The 23066-nt window shown below is 46.6% G+C and overlaps 1 protein-coding gene across 2 annotated transcripts in view; it reads right to left on the reverse strand.

Moving 5' to 3' along the window:
- The window catches only part of anks1b (ankyrin repeat and sterile alpha motif domain containing 1B), a gene marked incomplete at its 5' end in the record, with an annotated part of 585526 nt that overhangs the window by 11238 nt on the left and 551222 nt on the right, over positions 1-23066 (reverse strand). For both annotated transcript variants that reach the window (XM_083655335.1, XM_083655334.1), the window contains 4 exons: positions 3572-3739; positions 7134-7271; positions 10101-10187; positions 18450-18521. In XM_083655335.1, the coding sequence (XP_083511461.1) occupies positions 3572-3739; positions 7134-7271; positions 10101-10187; positions 18450-18521 (465 nt within the window). The remainder of the gene's footprint in view (positions 1-3571; positions 3740-7133; positions 7272-10100; positions 10188-18449; positions 18522-23066) is intronic.

The raw sequence follows: 23066 nt of genomic DNA on the forward strand, positions 1-23066 counted from the left end.
ACACACACACACACGCACACACACAGAGGAAAAAGGCAATTAATGGTCAATGTAATGGTAGCCGACTCAGCAGATTGTGCGTACACATGCCATTGTCCATCATCTCTGTAGGCGTATGACCACGCACACAAGCCTTGAACACACACACACACACACACACACACACACACACACACACACACACACACACACACACTCTCTCTCTCTCTTTTCTCACTGTGTCACTCCTCGCTCGCTCTAACTATAGAACGTGTGACCATTCCTCCGAAGCCACCGAGACTGGCATGTTCCCCGACTCTCTAACTCGGTTGCAGACGCACCGATATAGCAGCCGGCAAATGGAGCGTCCGCCGAAACTCAACGCCGTCGCGCCTTCCGATGCATGCCGACGGAGGAGGGAAGTGTGAGTGGAGTGTTTGGGCGTGACTATTTTAAAGCTGTGTCGGGCGTCGGCGGTGAATGAAAGGCTGACAGGTTGCTGCCACTTGCTGTGGTTGGGGGAGAGATGGAACACACACTCAACACACACAGACAAAAAAATTATTTCAATACATTGAAATGCTATTTAACAAATAAGATTTGTTTCTGGACTCAAAATGCATTACATCCATTTTGAAAAGACTGGTTACAGTAAATATAACTTTTTTAAGCTTTATTTGTCATTGACCATTTCTCACTCTGTAGGTAAAGAGCTTACCAACACACATACGCACGCATGCACGCACGCACACACGCACGCACGCATGGACCGAGCTTTACATGAATGGAATTGACTCCCTAGACATATCACACAAGAAATCGGTACAATTAAACTCACCACCTTATAATTGGATAGAGAATAGCGCGGCGCGGCGGTGATGCACAATTGCGCAAACGCGCAGGCCAGTTGAAGCGACGAGGTTCAGCCCGTGTAGCGGGCGAATGCGCGAGCTGCGTCTGCGAGACCTCGAGGGGAACCAATGAGGAATGGTAGAAATGAGCAAGGAGGAGGACGGGAGGAAGGAGGACGAGGACGAGGCACGGCAGGATAGCGTGCGATCTGTTTCTAGTTCATTCAAATGTGAGTAAAACAGCATCTTTTCAGTGACTAGAGAGATTGATATGATGTAAAGACTAGTCTGGCAAAGTTTGGATAAAATATAAATCTGCAAGTTTGATTGTGTTGATGTGTCTTGTGGATATGCAGTTCTGACTTGGTGACTGGCAATACGGGTGTGAAACTGACTCATTTCATGTATTTTATTTATTTAATACTAGTGTGAAACGGACTGTATTATCATGTGATTGTTGTATTGAGTAGCCTACTAGTGTGGAATGGACCATATTATTATTTTGATTAATATATCGAATGGCCTACTTCTGCGAAACAGACCATACTGTATTATGCACAGTATTATGATTGGTGATTGATTATTATATGTTATGTGTTATGATGTAAGTGTAATGGTTGCATTGTCACTATATGTAAAGGCTGTTTTGTGGACCGCAGGAAGAATACTATAGAGACAGTCCGCATGTCTGGGAACGCCCATACAGGCTCTAGGTACGCCCACAATAGACGCTGGGTAAGCCTGGGGGCGGGGTCAGGGTGGGGTAAATCCCCCCGTTCTATCCATTCAGCAAAGTTAGAATTTAGCTGATAGCCCAGCCCAGGCAGACACGATCGGGGATTTAACCACCGCAGTAAACGCACATCTGAGCAGACATCTTGTGTTCTGCTTTAGAACCCCCAAACATGTACAGTAGTTTAGAGCTGCAGCACCGTCTTTTGGTGAGTCAGCCCATGAGATATATCGGAGGTTTTACCCCACTCGCGCGCCAGCCATTTAACATTTTGTGGGCGTTCCCAGACATGCGGACTGTCTCTATAGCTGCTTCAATGCTGTAGCTAATGGGGATCCTAATAAACTACTAAGCCAAACACACAACCTCCACAACCTCCTGCACACTACACACAACCTCCTGCACACTACACACAACCTCCACAACCTCCTGCACACTACACACAACCTCCACAACCTCCTGCACACTACACACAACCTCCTGCACACTACACACAACCTCCACAACCTCCTGCACACTACACACAACCTCCTGCACACTACACACAACCTCCTGCACACTACACACAACCTCCACAACCTCCTGCACACTACACACAACCTCCTGCACACTACACACAACCTCCACAACCTCCACAACCTCCTGCACACTACACACAACCTCCTGCACACTACACACAACCTCCTGCACACTACACACAACCTCCACAACCTCCTGCACACTACACACAACCTCCTGCACACTACACACAACCTCCACAACCTCCTGCACACTACACACAACCTCCTGCACACTACACACAACCTCCACAACCTCCTGCACACTACACACAACCTCCACAACCTCCTGCACACTACGGCATTTCTGATGACGATTCCATTGACTGAAATGTCCATAAATGCATTCTTTATGCAAGACTGCAGTATGTTGGAATCTACCACTTGGGGTTTCCTTATCTTTTTCTCCTCCACACACACCCAGACACACACACACACGCGCAGACACACACACACACACACACACACACACACACACGCACACACACACGCGCACACACACGCACAGACACACGCGCATACACACGCACAGACACACACGCACACAGACACACACGCACGCACACACACACGCACAGACACACGCACACAGACACGCGCGCGCACACACACACACACGCGCGCGCGCACACACATGCGCACACACACACACACACACACACACACAGACAGACACACACACACACACGCGTGTAGTGAGGCGCACAGGAGCAAGCCTCCCCGGAGCCCTATGCAAACAGCTCTCATCAATCAGTCCAGTGTGTACCCCGCACGGACCCTTTACAGATCATATCATCATCTACACCTCTGCTACATCCTCAGCCCAGGCCAAGACACACACACACACACACACACACACACACACACATACACACACACACACACACACACACGCACGTACATACACACACACATACACACACACGCACACACGCACCACTCCAAAATAACACCAGCAAGCTGAATTGAGTTGTGGGATGAGAACAAACAACATAAAGGAGAGACTGTGAGTGAGTCAGAGGCTAGTGGCAGTGGGACAGGGAGGTGACAGATGCTGGTTAGGGTTCGTTAGAAGCAGCTCATGAACATCCATGCTTGAGTTCAAGGAGCCAGAGCTGAAAGATGAGGTCAGAGGTTAAGGAAATCCACCCGAAAACACAATCGGAGCTCATTTTGAAAATAATATTTATCCGTTTTGGAAAGAGAACCAATACCAGAGGTTCATCATTGAATATTTTTAAGATATAGAGGAACCAGCTGGTAAAAATGCTATCACTTTGTCCACTAGGGACTTACTATCCATTGCCATTCAAAATAAAAGCTTTATTTTCATGCTATCGATGGTTCCCGAGCATGGTGGAACCACTGGAGTTCCAGATGTGAATTTGGATTTAGGATGGATTTTCCCCTTTAAAACACAGTACAGCAGCTGTTTTGGCGGCGTTGCTCACAGCTTTGCGGATGTTGAGGCGGGGTTTGGGCACTGGCTTGCTGGGTTTGCTGTCGAAGCTCTCGGGCAGCGTGGAGGAGCCGTGGCCCGTCTTCCTGGCCTGCAGGGCCAGCTGGTAGGCCACCTCGAAGGCCTGGCCCAGCGTCAGGATGATCTCATACGCCAGATTCTACAGAGAGGAGGAAGACAGACGGGCAAGGGTTCAACAAAGTGGCTCATGCTGTAGGGTGAACTCATGAGAATACACACGTATGGCTAATGTCCACCAGCTCCGGAACAGATGCGGTACGGCTCCGGTACGGCTGCGAACAGACCCACACTCATGTAATCTGTCAGACGGATGCGGGACCCGACAAAAGTCGAACAGGTGCATAATTCTTCCGTACCGCATGTATCACCCATCTATTAACATGGGCGAGAGTCGACCCGGCAGTTTTGCGATCCGCAACGCAGCCGTAACACATCTTGTGTACATTGCCTGTTAGTGTACTGTATGCAGACATTAGATACACACATGCACAGAGATACACTACATGTACAGCATGAACACATTACAGGCACAGTAATGCTACAGAATTTCAGAGTAATTCACATTTACAGTAGATGCACACACACACACACACACACACACACACACAAACACACAGTCACACGCACGCACGCACACACACACACACACACACACACACACACACACACACACAGAGTCACACACAACACACACACACACACACACACACACACACACACACACACACACACACAGAGTCACACACAGGATAATGCTACGTGGCATTACAGGAACATTAAATATTGCATTTGCATAGAGACATACATTGTTTGACAGTACTGACCACATCAAAGGCAGTGAAGATGTGACAGTAGAGACAAAGCCCCCTATCTTCCCACTGGCCTTAGGCGCTAAAACTGGCATTAAACGCAAAAAAATGCGCCTTGTGCCTGCCTCAGGAAGATAGCATCATGGTTTTAGGCCCCGAAATGCGCTTTATGCTGAAGAGGCGTGGCGCAGTGCCAGAATATGCCAGAATGGGCGTTTCGATTTAACGATATCTTCCCCCCTGGCGTTAATTTAGCGCTTAGCTAAACCAGGCCTTATTCAGTGCGCCGCGGATATTACTGTGCGTATTTACGCACAGCTCTCCTCTGCCGATCTCACACTCTCTCCCCCTCTCTCACTCCCTCTCTCTCTCGCGTGTCAGACAGGCACAAAGACCGATGGAAAAAAAGTTGTTATATCGTAGTTTTGAGCCCCTGTCATTCAGAGGCTGTTGAGCCACTTGTGAAATCTCCCAGCATGCATTGAGGCTAACAAGAAATAGCAACCAAATCAGCCTAAATAGGCTAAGTGGTAGATATAAATAATGTTTCTGTTAACACAACATGCAATTCTAAAACATTTCAATATTGGACAAAATAAAACATAGAAATCAAAACACAACCCTCGCAGATTTAACGTGACGCAGATTTAACGTGATTTAGATCAGTGACAGCCGTAACACGGTTCTACTGTGATGTCCTACTGTGATGTCCGCTCCAATAAGACTTGGCTTACTTCACATTTACTTTTACAATAAAAACACATTTATGCAATGACTTTACATAATGTAGGCTATATTTATGTGCATCATCCTACCTGTGCAGCAGGGGAGAAGAAAGGGTAGCGAGAGAAAACGATATCATTCTGGACAAACTTTCACCAATCTAATCTCATCATGACATAGGGATAGGCTATATTTTTCTAGCCGATGCGTTTAGAACATTCTTTTCACTTTGATCTTGCTATAGTGTAGCGTATTTACATGCTTGCAGTATTTAAACTGCAGTGAGATTGGTTTGAGAAGCATAATAATATGGAATAATATATATGGAGACAGCCGGGGGTGAAAGAGGGAGGGGGGAGCTCAGAGCGCCTCGGCTTTTCTGAAGCCGGACTGGATCGCTCCGTGGAATTGGAGCTTAAAAGGGAAGCTTGTGATTCGTTTACTGCACTTCTCCAATGAGCAGGTTGTGCATAGTTTTACGCTTAAAAGGCGTGGTTATAATGCTTAAGGCCGCGTGTAGCGCCGACACCAAAATATCGAGTGCGCTGGTCCACGCCCACTAATCTGCGCTGCGCCTGGCGCTAAGCGCTGTTTTAAGGCCGTTGCAACGATAGAGCCCACATTATTTGACAGTACCCGACCACATCAAAGGCAGTGAAGACGTGACAGTAGACACACATTGTTTGACAGTACTGACCACATCAAACGCAGTGAAGACGTGACAGTAGACACACATTGTTTGACAGTACTGACCACATCAAAGGCAGTGAAGACGTGACAGTAGAGACACACATTGTTTGACAGTACTGACCACATCAAAGGCAGTGAAGACGTGACAGTAGAGACACACATTGTTTGGCAGTACTGACCACATCAAAGGCAGTGAAGACGTGACAGTAGAGACACACATTGTTCGACAGTACTGACATCAAAGGCAGTGAAGACGTGAAAGTAGAGACACACATTGTTTGACAGTAGTGACCACATCAAAGGCAGTGAAGACGTGACAGTAGAGACTAGGGACGTTCATTTTGAACAATTTCCATAATCGAAAATCGGGAAAATGAACAATCAATTATCAATTATCGATTATCGATAGCGTAATAATAATAATAATAATATATATATATATATATATATATATATATATATATATATATATATATATATTTTACTCTGGTCTGGTAATAACGTTGCGCGTTCTCGGCCAGCTATAATGCCGATGCCGCTGTGTAGTAAGAATATCAGACACTAGCGCTGTGGCCAGGTAAACAAACATGTTACATGTCAGGTTACATGATGTAAGGCAATCGGCGTCTTCCAGCTTAGCTGACAGCACAAGAGTCAAATCAAAACGCCTGAGCCTCACTGAGGTCCGCAGACCGCTGGGTGTGTTTGTTTGTGTCCCCGACGCATGCCGGTGTGAATTCCCCATGTTTAAAACAGTTTTGTTGGCACAAAGGCCCGTGCCCAGCCAGAAAACTAGAGACTATATGAAGCTCCACCTCACGTCTGTGCAATAGAGTGGGGCGAGGAGGAACGAATTCCACCCAAACCTAGTCCGCAAAAAAAATAAAAAAATAAAATAATAATAATACAATAATCGATCAAAATTCCACATGATCGATTCAATTCCTTAACGATCAATTATCGATTTTCGATAATTGATGAACATCCCTAGTAGAGACACACATTGTTTGACAGTACTGACCACATCAAAGGCAGTGAAGACGTGACAGTAGAGACACACATTGTTTGACAGTACTGACCACATCAAAGGCAGTGAAGACATGACAGTAGAGACACACATTGTTTGACAGTACTGACCACATCAAAGGCAGTGAAGACGTGACAGTAGAGACACACATTGTTTGACAGTACTGACCACATCAAAGGCAGTGAAGACGTGACAGTAGAGACACACATTGTTTGACAGTACTGACCACATCAAAGGCAGTGAAGACGTGACAGTAGAGACACACATTGTTTGACAGTACTGACCACATCAAAGGCAGTGAAGACGTGACAGTAGTGGTGACTGGACTTGAGGTCTTTGGTGATGTAGGCAAACGTAGACAAATCCTCCGGATCCTGAGCCGCACACGAGATGTTACGGATCTCATGCTCTGCTATGATGTTCTACAGAGAGAGACAGAGAGAGAGGGGGAGAGGGAGAGAGAGGGAGATGGATACAGTAATATAAGGGGTGCCAAGAGAGATGCTTATTTCAGGCAGACTGTTGTTGATCATCTCTAGCGAGCCACTTCTCGGCAAAACAAATGCACACAGCTTTATTATGCAGCTCATCTCGCACATCCCCAAACCATAATAACGGTTGCACATTTTTGGTTTGAGAGTTATTAGCAGTCAGTCAGTTGGAATGTGTCATGTGGTAATGTCACTGGAGGACAGTCAAACTTTGTGTTGCATTAATTAAAGCCCAGTTAAAGGATGTGGATTAAAGAACATCAAAGGAAGGAAAGTTTTAGCGAGGGTTACAGGGCTTAAAGCTAAACAACATTCTGAGCACGAAATGGTCTTGACTGATGGGGGCGGGGGGGGGCGGGGGTGGGGGGGTAGTCAGCACACTGCACCATCACATGATTATTTTTTTATTTTTTATATTTAGATTATTTGTTGGCCATTTTTGCCTTTATTCAGACAGGACATTAGGCAGACAGGAAAGGTGGGGAGAGAGAGGGGATGACATGCGGCAAAGGACCTCGGGTCGGATTCGAACCCCCACGGCGGCCGCACAAAAAGGACCAAGCCTCTGTCGTATGCATGCTACCAGGTGAGCCACTAGGATGCACCGTCACACCATTTAATAGTTGACACATTTCTGTGCTGAATGACACATCATTGTTAATCTAGAAACCTAGTGCAATAAGGATGACTGCACTGGAGCTGCCGAGGGTCACTTGTAAAAAAATAAAAATGTATGCGGAAATCAGTGGGCACGGTTTTCTTACAATTTACTCCTAAATTGTGCGCACGGATTAGTGAACCATGCGCACCGATTTGTAATATCTATGTTGATACCATCAAAGTGGGAGTTTTTAGGCCTATATATAGTGAGCCAGAGGCATTACACACAGCTTGGCATACATATAGCAAGCTGTAATAGCCATTAGGCACCTAAACCATATGTGAACCATAACCACTGATTAATCACATCATCAGTAGGTCTAATTTATGATCCCATGTGTGTGTTGGTGGCAATATGCAACCTATTTACTCCCTACATGTATCAATCATGCTTGTAGAATTTTTTTTTATTACATTTTATATGCAACTCTGTGGGCCGCAGGAGCAGTGCGCTGTTTACTAATTAGTGCCTGTATGGATATCCACATCAATTCCACCTTTGATTCCATGATCGATCCCACCTCTGTGATTGGTGTAGATTCACCTCATCAGTTGTACTTGATGAAAAGACAAAGTATTCTTAATATTTGGTACGTTCAGTCTACCTTGCAGTATACTTTGTTCTAGTTCAGTGAAAATGTTCTTTAAGGAATACAAATCAAAAGAAAGCATTATAACAAATATCTAACCGACTAATGCTGACCATGTCAAAAATCAATGTAGAGCAATTGATTTCCCCAAGGTAAGAACAAAGAATAATTATATGATAGACAATGGGAGTAATGCCCTTTTAGTCATACTGGACAATATATTGTTTGTCTTTAATCCCATGAAAAGACATATTGATTACTATTGTAAGGAGAGTGAGCAGTCCCTGCCCTCTAGTCTTTCTACATTTAGACAGAAGATAAACTGAGATGAAGATAGATTCAAGTGGAGCTGAAATGAAAAATTACTCAACTATTTTAGATCACATTCCTGGTCATAGAGTGCACCTATTTAACAATGTGTGCCAAAAGAAAATCACAAAAATCTAATTTCTTTGTTTGTTTTCTTCACATCAAAAGTCAGCCATATGGCCTGTTATTATTTTCTTCTCCCTCATCCCAGACACGCCCACTTTTCAACAAATAAACTCCTCCCCATGCTATAGGTTCAATTCAAGTCAATGTCTCGTCATAGACGCTGGGGTAGCTGGCTGAGGGCATGGTCAGGGTGGGGGTAAATCCTCCCATTCACCCCATTCACCATAGTTAGCATTTAGCTGCTAGCCCAGCCCAGGCAGACACGATTGGTGATTCAACCACCGCAGTAAACGCACATCTGAACAGACGTCTATGTACCTGCTCTAGAATCCCCAATCCTGTAGTGTTAGTGTAGAGCCACAGCACCGTCCTTTGGTGAGTCAGCCCATTGAGATGTTTTTTTACCCCACTCGCACGCCAGCCGTAGTAACATTTTGTGGGCGTTCCCACACAGACTGACTGTATCTATGTCCCGCCTCTCGACCCTGTTTCACTAGAAATATGTCACAAGAAGGACTCGCATACAGTGCGAATGGCCTTTCAGCTCCACTTTAAGGGAGACCTACCCTGAATGTACAAAATATTAGGGACACAGTTTTCATAAAGTACAATGATTTCACGAAATATTGCCACAGAGGCAGCAGTTTAGTGTGAGATCTGCTCACTAAAACACACAAAGAGGAATAAGACGAGAGAGGAGAACCACAGTCTAAGCATTCCATGAAGGATTTAGTGGGTTTATTATTATTGATTTTTCTTAATCTTAACCATATTGGTTATTGCCTGTTTTGACCTCTTTTACACTCTTTGTCGTTTTTCACCCCTTATGATTTCAAAGCATTCAGTCTCAAAAGAAAATAATAACTCCCGCACACTGTCTCCAAATGCAAAAAGTTTATTTAACAGAAAAGAATAACGTTTCGGTCCTAAGACCTTCTTCAGATTCTTCTCCATACAGTCTGCAATATGCTGCAGTGGAAGCAGGCATCAGCGCTATATACTGCTGCCTCTGGACGCTGCTGGCCTTCTCTGTGTATTACTGGAGGTGTGAAATGACCCAGCGTGTGAGCGTTACCTTGTTTGTGGCATCGATGAACTTGACCCCCTTGTAGGACACGGACAGGACGATGGTCGGCACTTTCTTCATCTGTTCTGTCGACTTCTTAGAGTGTCCGGGGAAAGCAAAGAGAGAGGAAGGGAGAGAGAGAGATGAGGGGAGAGAGTGGCAGCCATGACTTTTGAGGCATTTCATTACATTATTTCAATGAATAGACATACAATATATATTTAAGCAATATAGCATGAGAGCCAGTGTGTTGTGCCAAATATATCCCCCTGATCAGCTGTTATCCCACGAGGCCGCAGGCCGAGTGGGATAACTGCTGAGCAGGGGGATATATTCCACAACACACGCAGCTCGAGTGCTATATTGCTTTTATAAAACGGTTTCCAAGTATGATAATATAATAATAATAATAATACTATAAGTCCGACTCCGACTGGCATGTCATTCTGATAGAGTCAGTTGAAACACTACTGTAAGGCGGGACCGCAAGAACATTCGGGTGATTTGATTGGATCGTTCTGGAGACTGAAGTTGACATTGGCCAATCCTGGCGCTTGCTGAGTAGCTGAGAGCTTTCTGGAAACCCCGACAGGCAGCTCGAGCGCAGCGTTGCATTCTCAGCGCTTGCTGAGAAGCTGAATGCTTTCTGCAAAGCCCGACACCAACTAACGTTACGGGGTTAAATGCGGGGTTAACAGCCTTTCTTTTGCAAAGAAGACATTAGCCCGCATCTATTCTTGTACAAAACATCATTTTCTGCGAAGTATTTGTAAAGTTATAAGCGAAGATCGATTCACAAGGATCTGACAGCTGTCTCCGCCATTTTTTTTTTCTATGTTGTCATTTGAGGTAAGCCTTATTATTACTCTCTTAGTAAGAGAGTTGCCATGGCAACCGATAACCCATGGCCATGGGTTATTGAACTCGGTTACTGGAATTATACAACTATTTGTAATAGTTGTATTTGTAATAGCTAATTATACAGCTTTGTATCATTACAAAATCAATAGTAGCAAATGAACAATGTTTAACTTCCATGCATCTTTATTTTTATTTATTTAACCTTTATTTACCCAGGCAAGCAAGTAAGAACAATTTCTTATATACAAAAGCAGCCTGACGGAAAGCAAGGGCCTTTTGGGGGAAGGGGGTGGGAGGCTGAAATAAAAACAAGGTTATATAAATACAAGTAAAAACTTACAGTAGTAATAGGAGCATACTATATACAAACACAGGCTACAATAACAATATGAGAGAGAGAGAGAGAGAGAGAGACAGAAAAAGAGAGAGAGGAAGAGAGAGAAAGAGGAGGGGGGAGGGAGGGAGGGGGTGAAGGGAGAAGAGGAGGGAATGGGGGTATGTGTGTGGTTGGGAGGAGGTCAACAGGTACAACAGTCAATTACAATCTGTTGCAGGTTTTGCTTAAAAAGCAGTGAGCGATGAGAGGACCGTGAGTTTGAGGGTGTTTTGTAGAGTGTTCCAGTCGTAAGCTGACGCAAAGCGGAAGGCGCTGCCGCCCAAAGACGGTGCGGACTTTCGGAACGGAGAGTCGGATGAAGTCACTGGATCTAAGATTGTAGTCGGAACTGGAGAAGTGTAGAAGGGAGGAGAGGTAGAGAGGAGTTTTGCCAAGAATGGATTTGTAGATGAGCTGGAGCCAGTGAAGAAGCCGTCTGGTGTGAAGGGATGTCCAGTCGACCAGGTTGTGAAGGTCACAGTGATGAGTGGTGAATGGTGCGCCAGTGGCAAAACGGATGGCAGAATGATGAAGCCTGGACCGAATGCTCCCCGTTCATTCGCAGAACTTCCTGGTCCAAATTATGTCATAATGATGTAATTTGGTCCAGGAACTTCTCTGAATGAAGGTAGAGCCATAATCGATAATCATAACGATAGTGATGGTGATAGTAATAATGATAGTGATGGTGATAGTAATAGTGATAGTGATGGTGATAGTAATAGTGATAGTGATAGTAATAGTGACACCATGGCAAAACTCCAAATGACATCATTATGACATCATTTGGACCAGGAAGTTCTGCGAATGGAGGGGGAGCTCTCGGTCCAGGCAAGATGGAGGGACGTTAACTCCGTCCCTAAAGTCAAAAATCTGTTTTTCTTCTTGTTCCTACAGTTGGATGTCTGAGCTTCACTGTGCAGAATGATATCGTCTTCTGAAAGTGGAAAGTTTCTCAGAGCTCCCTGAAAAGGCAGTTTTCAACAAGCAAGATTTGTGACATCATGAATACTGGGGCCGAATCCCTGTCCAGTATTCAGCAGTTAAAGCCCCAACACATTCTCACTCCCAACTCGTCATATACTGCAGATCGGTCAGGAACCCTTGTCATCACTTTGTCACGAGTGAGAATGTGTTGAAAGCCTGTGTTGTATGCTGTGATTGTTTAATTATGTTCTAGATAACCCTGATTGGTTGCTTTGGATTTTTTAATTAGGGAGAAGGAGGGGAAGTCCTTTTAAGGATTTTAACAAGATAATAAAAAAAAAATGGTGGGAAAAACCATCGGACACAAATTATTATTCCAAGTAGAGTATTTTATATACATCTTGAAACATGACTTTAGGGGGTCTTTAAACATTGTTCATTTGCATATACTACTGATTTTGTAATGATACTAATCTGGCTGAAAATTGGCAAACTGGCCCTTTAAGCTATGTCTCTGAAGCTGGCCTCATGTCTTCCATCATGTCCGAAAAACAAAAGAAATGCATACAGTACAGCCGGGTAAGCTCGGATGGAGGGATAAAAGAGGCAGAGAAAATAAATATAGAGGGTAAGAGCAAGGTGATCGAACAGTCTATCGATGAAGTCATCGATAGACTGTTCGATCACTCCTTGGGAATCCACGGGAATCAATTCAAATCATCTCCAAAGGTCAAGGGTCGTTGGGTGCCTCCTAAAACTGCTAACAAATTACATTTCTGAAGCCAATCGACTGGAGCGCCACCAGCCTGATAAGGCTATTAGCCTTAAAACCATATCAAGTTCCCGAGTCTCTTCCCCTAGCTTTTTAATTACACGCTGACATTCTACCTGTCTTTATGACCTACAGTGCAGCTCGTTATGCAGCGCGGCGCTGCGGAGAAGAGCGTGATTTACAGTAACGTCAGTGTCGCCCCCCCGAAGCTGTCATTCCACCTGCCACCATCTTTAATCTATTCAAAGCATCGCTTGTCATCTCTCTCTTCATATTTCTATCGCGCTATTGCCCACGTCAAATTCGCTCCCTGCTTCCCTCTCCCACTCTCTCTCTCTGTCTCTCTCTTTCTCTCTCTGTCTCTCTCTCTCTCGCTCTGTCTCTGTCTCTCTCTCTCTCGTTCTCTGGGCTGAGAAAAGGCATTGCGTGCCTGGCTTCGCTGGCAGATGCCCAGCTAGAGGCGATAGAGTTGAGGGGGGGGGTTAGACATCCACACATCTACCTCTCTGTCGCAGAGCGATGGAGGGATGGATCAAAGGAGGGATGGATGGAGGAGGGCGAGCTGAAAGGACCGGACTCCACTGGGCTTTATGGCTCATTTCCACGACATTTTACTGCCCTGCACAGCTCGTCACCAGTCGGCTCTACTCGTTTCGGCCCGATGGATGTTCTGCTTCGACCGCCAATCATCTGCCCCCGCCCACCCCCGCCCACAGCTAGTCGTCATAGCAACCGCATTTCTGTCCTCCGCCTATAGCCGAAGTAGGCTATAACATAACGTTACAATTAAATCCATCCACAGAACTTTTAAACTGTTTATGAAATACTGGTGCCTCTAAATGACCTACAGTGTACATGGGCAAATGTGACAATGGGCCAGGAGAATATCACTTTGTTGTTAGTCAAACTCACATGCATGCGCTGCACGGGGACGGGAGAGGCACAACAGAGTAGCCTCTACCCCGGCGGCCTCTCACCAGGCAAGACCGCGGCTTCACCAAAGACCCGCCTGCGGCCTAGCGGAGCGCTGCACTCAACTACAAGGGCTTCCTGAGCAGCAGCACTTTTTCTCTCTCAAAACAATTGAAACCACCGCCACGATTTTATTTCACCAGAGGCGAAGGCAGCAACACAAAAGACTGATGGAAATAACACAACAGAAGAGAAGGTAAGCCCACTAAACTGGTATGCAGCATTGCATTGACAGTCAGTAGATAGACAGAGTAAACACGATTCTGCCTGACCAATCAGTCGTCAACAATGTTTTCACGTCACCGTATGGTACCGGGTTCACAGCCTAGAACCCCAACGAAGCAGGGACGAAAAGTAGCACGACTCAACCCCAACTCAACCCGGGCTGGGACGGTTTTTACCGGTGGAATGAGACCATTTATCGAGTCGAGCGGAGCGGGACCGCACTACTACCTGCGGTGGAAATGGGCCATTAGACACAACACACAGTACCACAAGCCTCAATGGGCTTTAGGCACAACACACAGTACCACAAGCCCCACTGGGCTTTAGACACAACACACAGTACCACAAGCCCCACTGGGCTTTAGACACAACACACAGTGCCACAAGCCAGAGTAACAAGAGGTAATATGCCTCTTATTGCACTTCACTGCAAGGTGGTGCAGGCACGCTGTGTGAAACTGAGGACAAAAGAAGTGAGTGAGAGACGCAGGAGAGAGAGAAGAACGCGTGTGTCTCTGATGCCCTGATGCCCAACACAGATAGACACAGATAATGAACAAAGGAGATGAGGAGGAAGCTTATGCTCATGAATATTAATATCTTCACACCGCAGTAGCAAGAGAGAGAGAGAGAGAGAGGGAGGAACGGGAGGAGAGGGGAGAGAGGGAGTTGGCGTTACAGTCAGAGACAGCAGGAACGAGAGAGAGAGAGAGAGAGACAGCAGGAACGAGACAGAGAGAGACAGCAGGAACGAGAGAGAGAGAGAGAGACAGCAGGAACGAGACAGAGAGAGACAGCAGGAACGAGAGAGAGAGAGAGAGACAGCAGGAACGAGAGAGAGAGAGAGAGAGAGAGAGAGAGAGAGAGAGACAGCAGGAACGAGAGAGAGAGAGAGAGAGACAGCAGGAACGAGACAGAGAGAGACAGCAGGAACGAGAGAGAGAGAGAGAGAGAGACAGCAGGAACGAGAGAGAGAGAGAGAGCAGGAACGAGAGAGAGAGAGAGAGACAGCAGGAACGAGAGAGAGAGAAAGAGAGACAGCAGGAACGAGAGAGAGAGACAGCAGGAACGAGAGAGAGAGAGACAGCAGGAACGAGAGAGAGAGAGACAGCAGGAACGAGAGAGAGAGAGAGAGACAGCAGGAACGAGAGAGAGAGAGAGAGACAGCAGGAACGAGACAGAGAGAGACAGCAGGAACGAGAGAGAGAGAGAGAGAGAGACAGCAGGAACGAGACAGAGAGAGACAGCAGGAACGAGAGAGAGAGAGACAGCAGGAACGAGAGAGAGAGAGAGAGACAGCAGGAACGAGAGAGAGAGAGAGAGACAGCAGGAACGAGACAGAGAGAGACAGCAGGAACGAGAGAGAGAGAGAGAGACAGCAGGAACGAGAGAGAGAGAGAGAGACAGCAGGAACGAGACAGAGAGAGACAGCAGGAACGAGAGAGAGAGAGAGAGAGAGAGACAGCAGGAACGAGAGAGAGAGAGACAGCAGGAATGAGAGAGAGAGAAAGAGAGACAGCAGGAACGAGAGAGAGAGACAGCAGGAACGAGAGAGAGAGAGACAGCAGGAACGAGAGAGAGAGAGACAGCAGGAACGAGAGAGAGAGAGAGAGAGACAGCAGGAACGAGAGAGAGAGAGACAGCAGGAACGAGAGAGAGAGAGACAGAGACAGCAGGAACGAGAGAGAGAGAGACAGCAGGAACGAGAGAGAGAGAGAGAGAGACAGCAGGAACGAGAGAGAGAGAGACAGCAGGAACGAGAGAGAGAGAGAGAGAGACAGCAGGAACGAGAGAGAGAGAGACAGCAGGAACGAGAGAGAGAGAGACAGCAGGAACGAGAGAAAGAGAGACAGCAGGAACGAGAGAGAGAGAGAGAGAGACAGCAGGAACGAGAGAGAGAGAGACAGCAGGAACGAGAGAGAGAGAGACAGAGACAGCAGGAACGAGAGAGAGAGAGACAGCAGGAACGAGAGAGAGAGAGAGACAGCAGGAACGAGAGAGAGAGAGACAGCAGGAACGAGAGAGAGAGAGACAGCAGGAACGAGAGAAAGAGAGACAGCAGGAACGAGAGAGAGAGACAGCAGGAACGAGAGAGAGAGAGACAGCAGGAACGAGAGAGAGAGAGAGAGAGACAGCAGGAACGAGAGAGAGAGAGACAGCAGGAACGAGAGAGAGAGAGAGAGAGACAGCAGGAACGAGAGAGAGAGAGAGACAGCAGGAACGAGAGAGAGAGAGAGAGAGAGACAGCAGGAACGAGAGAGAGAGAGACAGCAGGAACGAGAGAGAGAGAGAGAGAGACAAAAGGAACGAGAGAGAGAGAGACAGCAGGAACGAGAGAGAGAGAGACAGCAGGAACGAGAGAGAGAGAGAGAGAGACAGCAGGAACGAGAGAGAGAGAGAGAGAGACAGCAGGAACGAGAGAGAGAGAGAGAGAGACAGCAGGAACGAGAGAGAGAGAGAGAGAGAGACAGCAGGAACGAGAGAGAGAGAGACAGCAGGAACGAGAGAGAGAGAGACAGCAGGAACGAGAGAGAGAGAGACAGCAGGAACGAGAGAGAGAGAGAGAGAGACAGCAGGAACGAGAGAGAGAGAGAGAGAGAGACAGCAGGAACGAGAGAGAGAGAGACAGCAGGAACGAGAGAGAGAGAGACAGCAGGAACGAGAGAGAGAGAGACAGCAGGAACGAGAGAGAGAGAGACAGCAGGAACGAGAGAGAGAGAGAGAGAGACAGCAGGAACGAGAGAGAGAGAGACAGCAGGAACGAGAGAGAGAGAGACAGCAGGAACGAGAGAGAGAGAGAGAGACAGCAGGAACGAGAGAGAGAGAGACAGCAGGAACGAGAGAGAGAGAGAGACAGCAGGAACGAGAGAGAGAGAGACAGCAGGAATGAGAGAGAGAGAGAACAGAGGAAGCAGTGCTGAGCGAGCAGATAAGGGGACTTGAGGTAAAAGGGGGATGGCGGGGTATCGAGCCATCCAGGCACAGATATTAAAAATAAATCCCTCAATACACTTAATCCACCATCATAACACCTTAATTTTAAGTTCTACTGTGACTATGAGGGCACTCAGGCTGTGAGACTGTGTTCCTGATTTAAAGGTACAGTACGCTTTAAAGTCTTGAAGCACTTGAGTGCAATTGACCGGTATTAATCGTGCGTTCCTTTATCGCAAAAGAACTGGGACGTGGAGGCTAAATGACGTTACATCCGTTTTGTTAGCGTTCCATTTGCAGAAAAGTTGAGCTGGGAAGTTCACTGATCACTGGTCAGATCCACTCGCTAGCCAGGCTAGCCATTGTTAGCAATAACAGTTGATATAACAAGGCATTTCGTGGCATTTTGCGCATACAAACACTGCAGCCTCATGTCCACACAGATAGAAGTAGGCCGTGCTGTGTGTACAGCTGATTTAACGAGACACAAACAAGACAGAAGTGCTAAATAGCATTTATACGATTATAACTACTGTTGTTGCGCGGAGCAGCCATCTTGGATTTTTTTAAGTCAGGGCTGCTGAGACTCCTACGAGTTTGGAATGGGAAATACCAGCTCTAGTGACGTCACGTCCCAGCTCATGAACTTTGAACCGGTAAGATTACCAGTTCCCAGTTATAAAGGAATGCACGATTAGTCACCCCCCCCCCCCCTGTAGTTACTGTTGCTAAGTAGGTCAAACGTTTAGCCTACAGCTGGCAGTCAAGCTAGAGTGTCAAACTAATGTTAATAATGTCAAAAACTATACATTGTATTGCTTATATTTTGACATGGAGTGAGAGCTGATGTAGCTGAAAGGACACTGTAGTGTAGTGTTACAGTTTTGTCAACTGTCACACTTTTAAAACGTGTGAACTTAGTAAAACGTGCAGCCTGAAAAGTCTGCTACTGTAGAGTTAAATGTGACATCATGCACTCGCGGCTGGCTCCATAGGCTGTGGCAACTGTTATTGGGGCACAGAGCAAAAAGGGGCGGGACTTAGGAAAGGTCAGTTGAGCTAAAAACAAAGCCACAAAAACAGCCATGTGCACTCTTTTTGACCGCTTACTTACACAATCTTACAAAATCTTAAAATGTTCTGTGAGTGAACTGGTCAGTGAGGCAGCTTATGACTATGCTAACACTCAGGCAGCCCCACAGCATGTATTAGTTAAGTGTCTTTTTTAGTTAAGTGTCTTTTTATGACCATGACAGCAGCACAGTGTGAGAGACTAGATTTAATGCTTTACCCGCATCTTGGAACAGGCGTCTTGTGTGGACTCTGTCCCTCTCAGCTCCTTCACCAGCATGGAGCCCAGGTACTGTGGTGGAAGAAACACATGCACACACACGAGCGCACACGCACGCGCACACACACGAGCGTGCGCACATGCATGCATGCACGCACACACACACACACACACACACACACACACTGTGTAAATACACTCATGGCGGCACGCATGATCGATCACAAAGCTAATTGAATGTCACTTGAGAGATCAATGTTTTTTTTTTTCTAAGAGGATGACTTAATGTCCTCTAATTGCATCACTTTCTTTTGGATGTGTATCTGTGTGTGTGTGTGTGTGTGTGTGTGTGTGTGTGTGTGTGTGTGTGTGTGTGTGTGTGTGTAGTTTTATTTACACAACACAATATCTCAACAATAATATAAAACAACATAAGGATTTGAAAAAAGTGATTTGATTTGAAGCCATTTCTGTAGACAGTAAGGTTGGCAAAGTGGTTGAATGGATTTAGTTTTGAAGAATTAGCTTCTTCAAATCCTGCCAACTGATTTGTTTATTAGTAGATTGAGCTCAATGCTCATTTTCTGCTCTCTTTGAACTCTGGCAGTCTTCTGATGTCTCAGACCAGGAGGAGCGTTCCTGCAGCTCCTCACCACATTGGGATCCATCAAGTTCCACTGGTTTGCACACATTTACAGGTTGATTTGGATCTCTCAGTAGTGTTGGTGGTGCTGGTGAATTTGATGAAAGCTTTATCAAAGTATCTTAGCTGTCATTGATTGTGTTGCATAGTGGTTTTCTGTACTGTTGACAAATTGTGATATTGTAAGTCACTTTGGACAAAAGCGTCTGCTAAATGACGTAATGTAATGTAATTTAAGGTTAAAGAACAAAATTCTGCCGACTGATTTGCTTTTCTCCCCAAATGCCAATTGCGACTGCTGACCCGGTCATTGGTCCACCCGCTTTGCCGATCCGGGGAGAGTTGTACATGCGCAGTCGCCAGCCACTTCTTTCCACCCGACAGTGAGGGTTTTCACTGGCAGGAAGTAGCAATTCCCCCAGTTCCCCTCCCCCCCGAACAGCCGCCCCAGACCGACCAGAGGAGGCACAAGTGCAGCGACCCCAACAGAAACCCCTAATCCGGCTTCCCACCCGCGGACATGGCCAATTGTGCCTGTATGGATGCTCGACCAAACCGGAGATAACAGGGGCTCAAACCTGCGACCCTCGTGCTGATACAGTAGGCAAGGAATCTACCGCTGCACTACCCAGACGCCCTGCCATTTTCATGTTGTCATGTGATGTCTCAGACCATGAGGAGGATAGGATTCATTTTTAATAGTATTAATTTAATGTGTGCTTCACAAATATCCCTTCCAGGCACAGTACATTGTGAGTAACTTATGTGAGGCAGGGGAGACATCTGTTTCCCGCACGCACGCACGCAGGCACACACACACACACACACACACACACACACACACACACACACACACACACACACACACACACACACACACACACACACACACACACACCAGTGATTACAGCGACTGTGAGAGGCTCCTGGAGGTACGGTAACACTAGGTGTCTGGCACGGGCTTGTCTGGATGTGACTTGGCCAGGCATTCCCCACACGTCATCTCTGATTGAATAAAGGAGCTACAGGTGACAGTGTTTTTGAAGAGACCATGTTTATGTCGACATTAGAGCACTTCATGGGTGTGAGATTGCCAGTGCCCTACCCACTCCTGGACGAGGGCCCTATTCGCTAAAGTGGGGGCCTAACAAAGCTTTCACAATATTAGAAGAGAAATTAAGTACAGCGCCTTTTATATGGTCTGCTTTTCTTTTTCTTCTTCGCAGGATTTATCTTGCATTCAAGGCAAAGTGGAGCAATGCATTTGATTCTAGAGACAAAACAAGCTTGTTTTTTGTGCTTGCTGTACTTGATGAATTCTGTTTGAATGTAGTGCAGATCACTTATTAGTCATAGCATTAGAATGGGGAGAGTCTGGCCCGTGGCAGTTTCAGAGAGGTCGTCTGGGCTTGTTGATGCTTTGTTTGATTCCAGCTAACAATGTTAAGGCGCTGTTAGGGCAGGGCCACTCATGCTAATACTGGAAACTATAATAGGGTTATACACAGGCCAGCTGCTGTCTATGTCTTAGGCGGAGTTTTTCTTCTTATGGTTGGACACAAACGCACACATATGTGCCTTTCATAGGATCCATATACATTATTATTATTGTTATTATTATTTTTTTTTTTTTTTTTTATTGATTTCCATTATTACATCTATTAAAAAGCTGTGAGAGTAATGTATACAATGAGCTTTGGACAGAGTAATCAACCAATATTATACCAAATTTTAAGAGTTAAAATATATAAATCTTTTTATTATTATAATTTTTCTGATTTTCCCCCCGCATTTTTCTCCCCAATTGTACTTGGCCAATTCCCCCTGCTGCCCTATTGGCTGCCCCGGTCGCTGCTCCAACCTCTGTCGATCTGGGGAGAGCCGAGACTAGCACCATGCTTCCTCCGACACATGCGCAGTTGCCAGCCACTTCTTCCCACCTGACAGGGGAAGCTTCACCGGCAGGACGTAGCACGTGGGAGGATCACGCTATTCCCACCAGTTCCCCCTTCACCCTGAACAGACACTCCGACCAACCAGAGGAGGTGCTAGTGCAGCGACCTGGACACATACCCCCAATCCGGCTTCCCACCCTCAGGCAAAGCCAATCGTGCCTGTATGGACATCTGACCAAGCCGGAGGTAACACGTAGATGCGAACCTGCTCCCCTCGTGTTGGTAGGCATATCTACAGCTACACTACCCGGAAGTTTTTGACTTCAAAAACCAATGTTATCAAGTCAGAAATTAGTTATGTTACTGCTCGGAAATAGGATCCTGACTCAAAATACAGTTACCTTTTACACTTTATATAGTGAGACTTGTTGGCAGTCAGCAGGTAATATGTTGAGTATAAAAATTGTACAGTCCAAATAAAGTGCGACCTAATATTTTTAAGTTATGGTCATAAAACTGCCATAATGAAGTCAGGATATCATGTGAGGTATTTCCGGAGGAGAATTGGGCAGTGCACACTTCTTTCCTTCTTTTCTCAGCATTCTGTCTTATTTGCATCATTCTCTTTGATCCTCAGTGCGTCTGTGTCTCCCTTCCGGGTTGCCAGTGTTCACACCGTGTGCTCTACCTCCCCCTCTGTTGTGGTGTTCACACCGTGTGCTCTGTGGTGTTCACACCGTGTGCTCTACCTCCTGCTCTGTTGTGGAGTGTTCACACCGTGTGCTCTACCTCCTCCTCTGTTGTGGAGTGTGTTCACACCGTGTGCTCTACCTCCTCCTCTGTTGTGGAGTGTGTTCACACCGTGTGCTCTACCTCCTCCTCTGTTGTGGAGTGTGTTCACACCGTGTGCTCTACCTCCTCCTCTGTTGTGGAGTGTTCACACCGTGTGCTCTACCTCCTCCTCTGTTGTGGAGTGTCTTCACACGGTGTGCTCTACCTCCTCCTCTGTTGTGGAGTGTGTTCACACCGTGTGCTCTACCTCCTGCTCTGTTGTGGAGTGTGTTCACACTGTGTGCTCTACCTCCTCCTCTGTTGTGGAGTGTCTTCACACTGTGTGCTCTACCTCCTCCTCTGTTGTGGAGTGTGTTCACACTGTGTGCTCTACCTCCTCCTCTGTTGTGGAGTGTGTTCACACTGTGTGCTCTACCTCCTCCTCTGTTGTGGAGTGTTCACACCGTGTGCTCTACCTCCTCCTCTGTTTTGGAGTGTCTTCACACTGTGTGCTCTACCTCCTCCTCTGTTGTGGAGTGTGTTCACACTGTGTGCTCTACCTCCTCCTCTGTTGTGGAGTGTGTTCACACTGTGTGCTCTACCTCCTCCTCTGTTGTGGAGTGTGTTCACACTGTGTGCTCTACCTCCTCCTCTGTTGTGGAGTGTGTTCACACCGTGTGCTCTACCTCCTGCTCTGTTGTGGAGTGTGTTCACACCGTGTGCTCTACCTCCTCCTCTGTTGTGGAGTGTCTTCACACTGTGTGCTCTACCTCCTCCTCTGTTGTGGAGTGTGTTCACACCGTGTGCTCTACCTCCTCCTCTGTTTTGGAGTGTGTTCACACCGTGTGCTCTACCTCCTTATCTGTTGTGGAGTGTGTTCACACCGTGTGCTCTACCTCCTCCTCTGTTGTGGAGTGTGTTCACACTTTGTGCTCTACCTCCTTCTCTGTTGTGGAGTGTGTTCACACTGTGTGCTCTACCTCCCCTTCTGTTGTGGAGTGTGTTCACACTGTGTGCTCTACCTCCTCCTCTGTTGTGGAGTGTGTTCACACCGTGTGCTCTACCTCCTCCTCTGTTGTGGAGTGTGTTCACACTGTGTGCTCTACCTCCTCCTCTGTTGTGGAGTGTGTTCACACCGTGTGCTCTACCTCCTCCTCTGTTGTGGAGTGTGTTCACACCGTGTGCTCTACCTCCTCCTCTGTTGTGGAGTGTGTTCACACCGTGTGCTCTACCTCCTCCTCTGTTGTGGAGTGTCTTCACACTGTGTGCTCTACCTCCTCCTCTGTTGTGGAGTGTGTTCACACCGTG

Source organism: Poromitra crassiceps, assembly GCF_964638095.1.
Source record: "Poromitra crassiceps genome assembly, chromosome: 2".
Lineage (NCBI taxonomy): Eukaryota > Metazoa > Chordata > Actinopteri > Beryciformes > Melamphaidae > Poromitra > Poromitra crassiceps.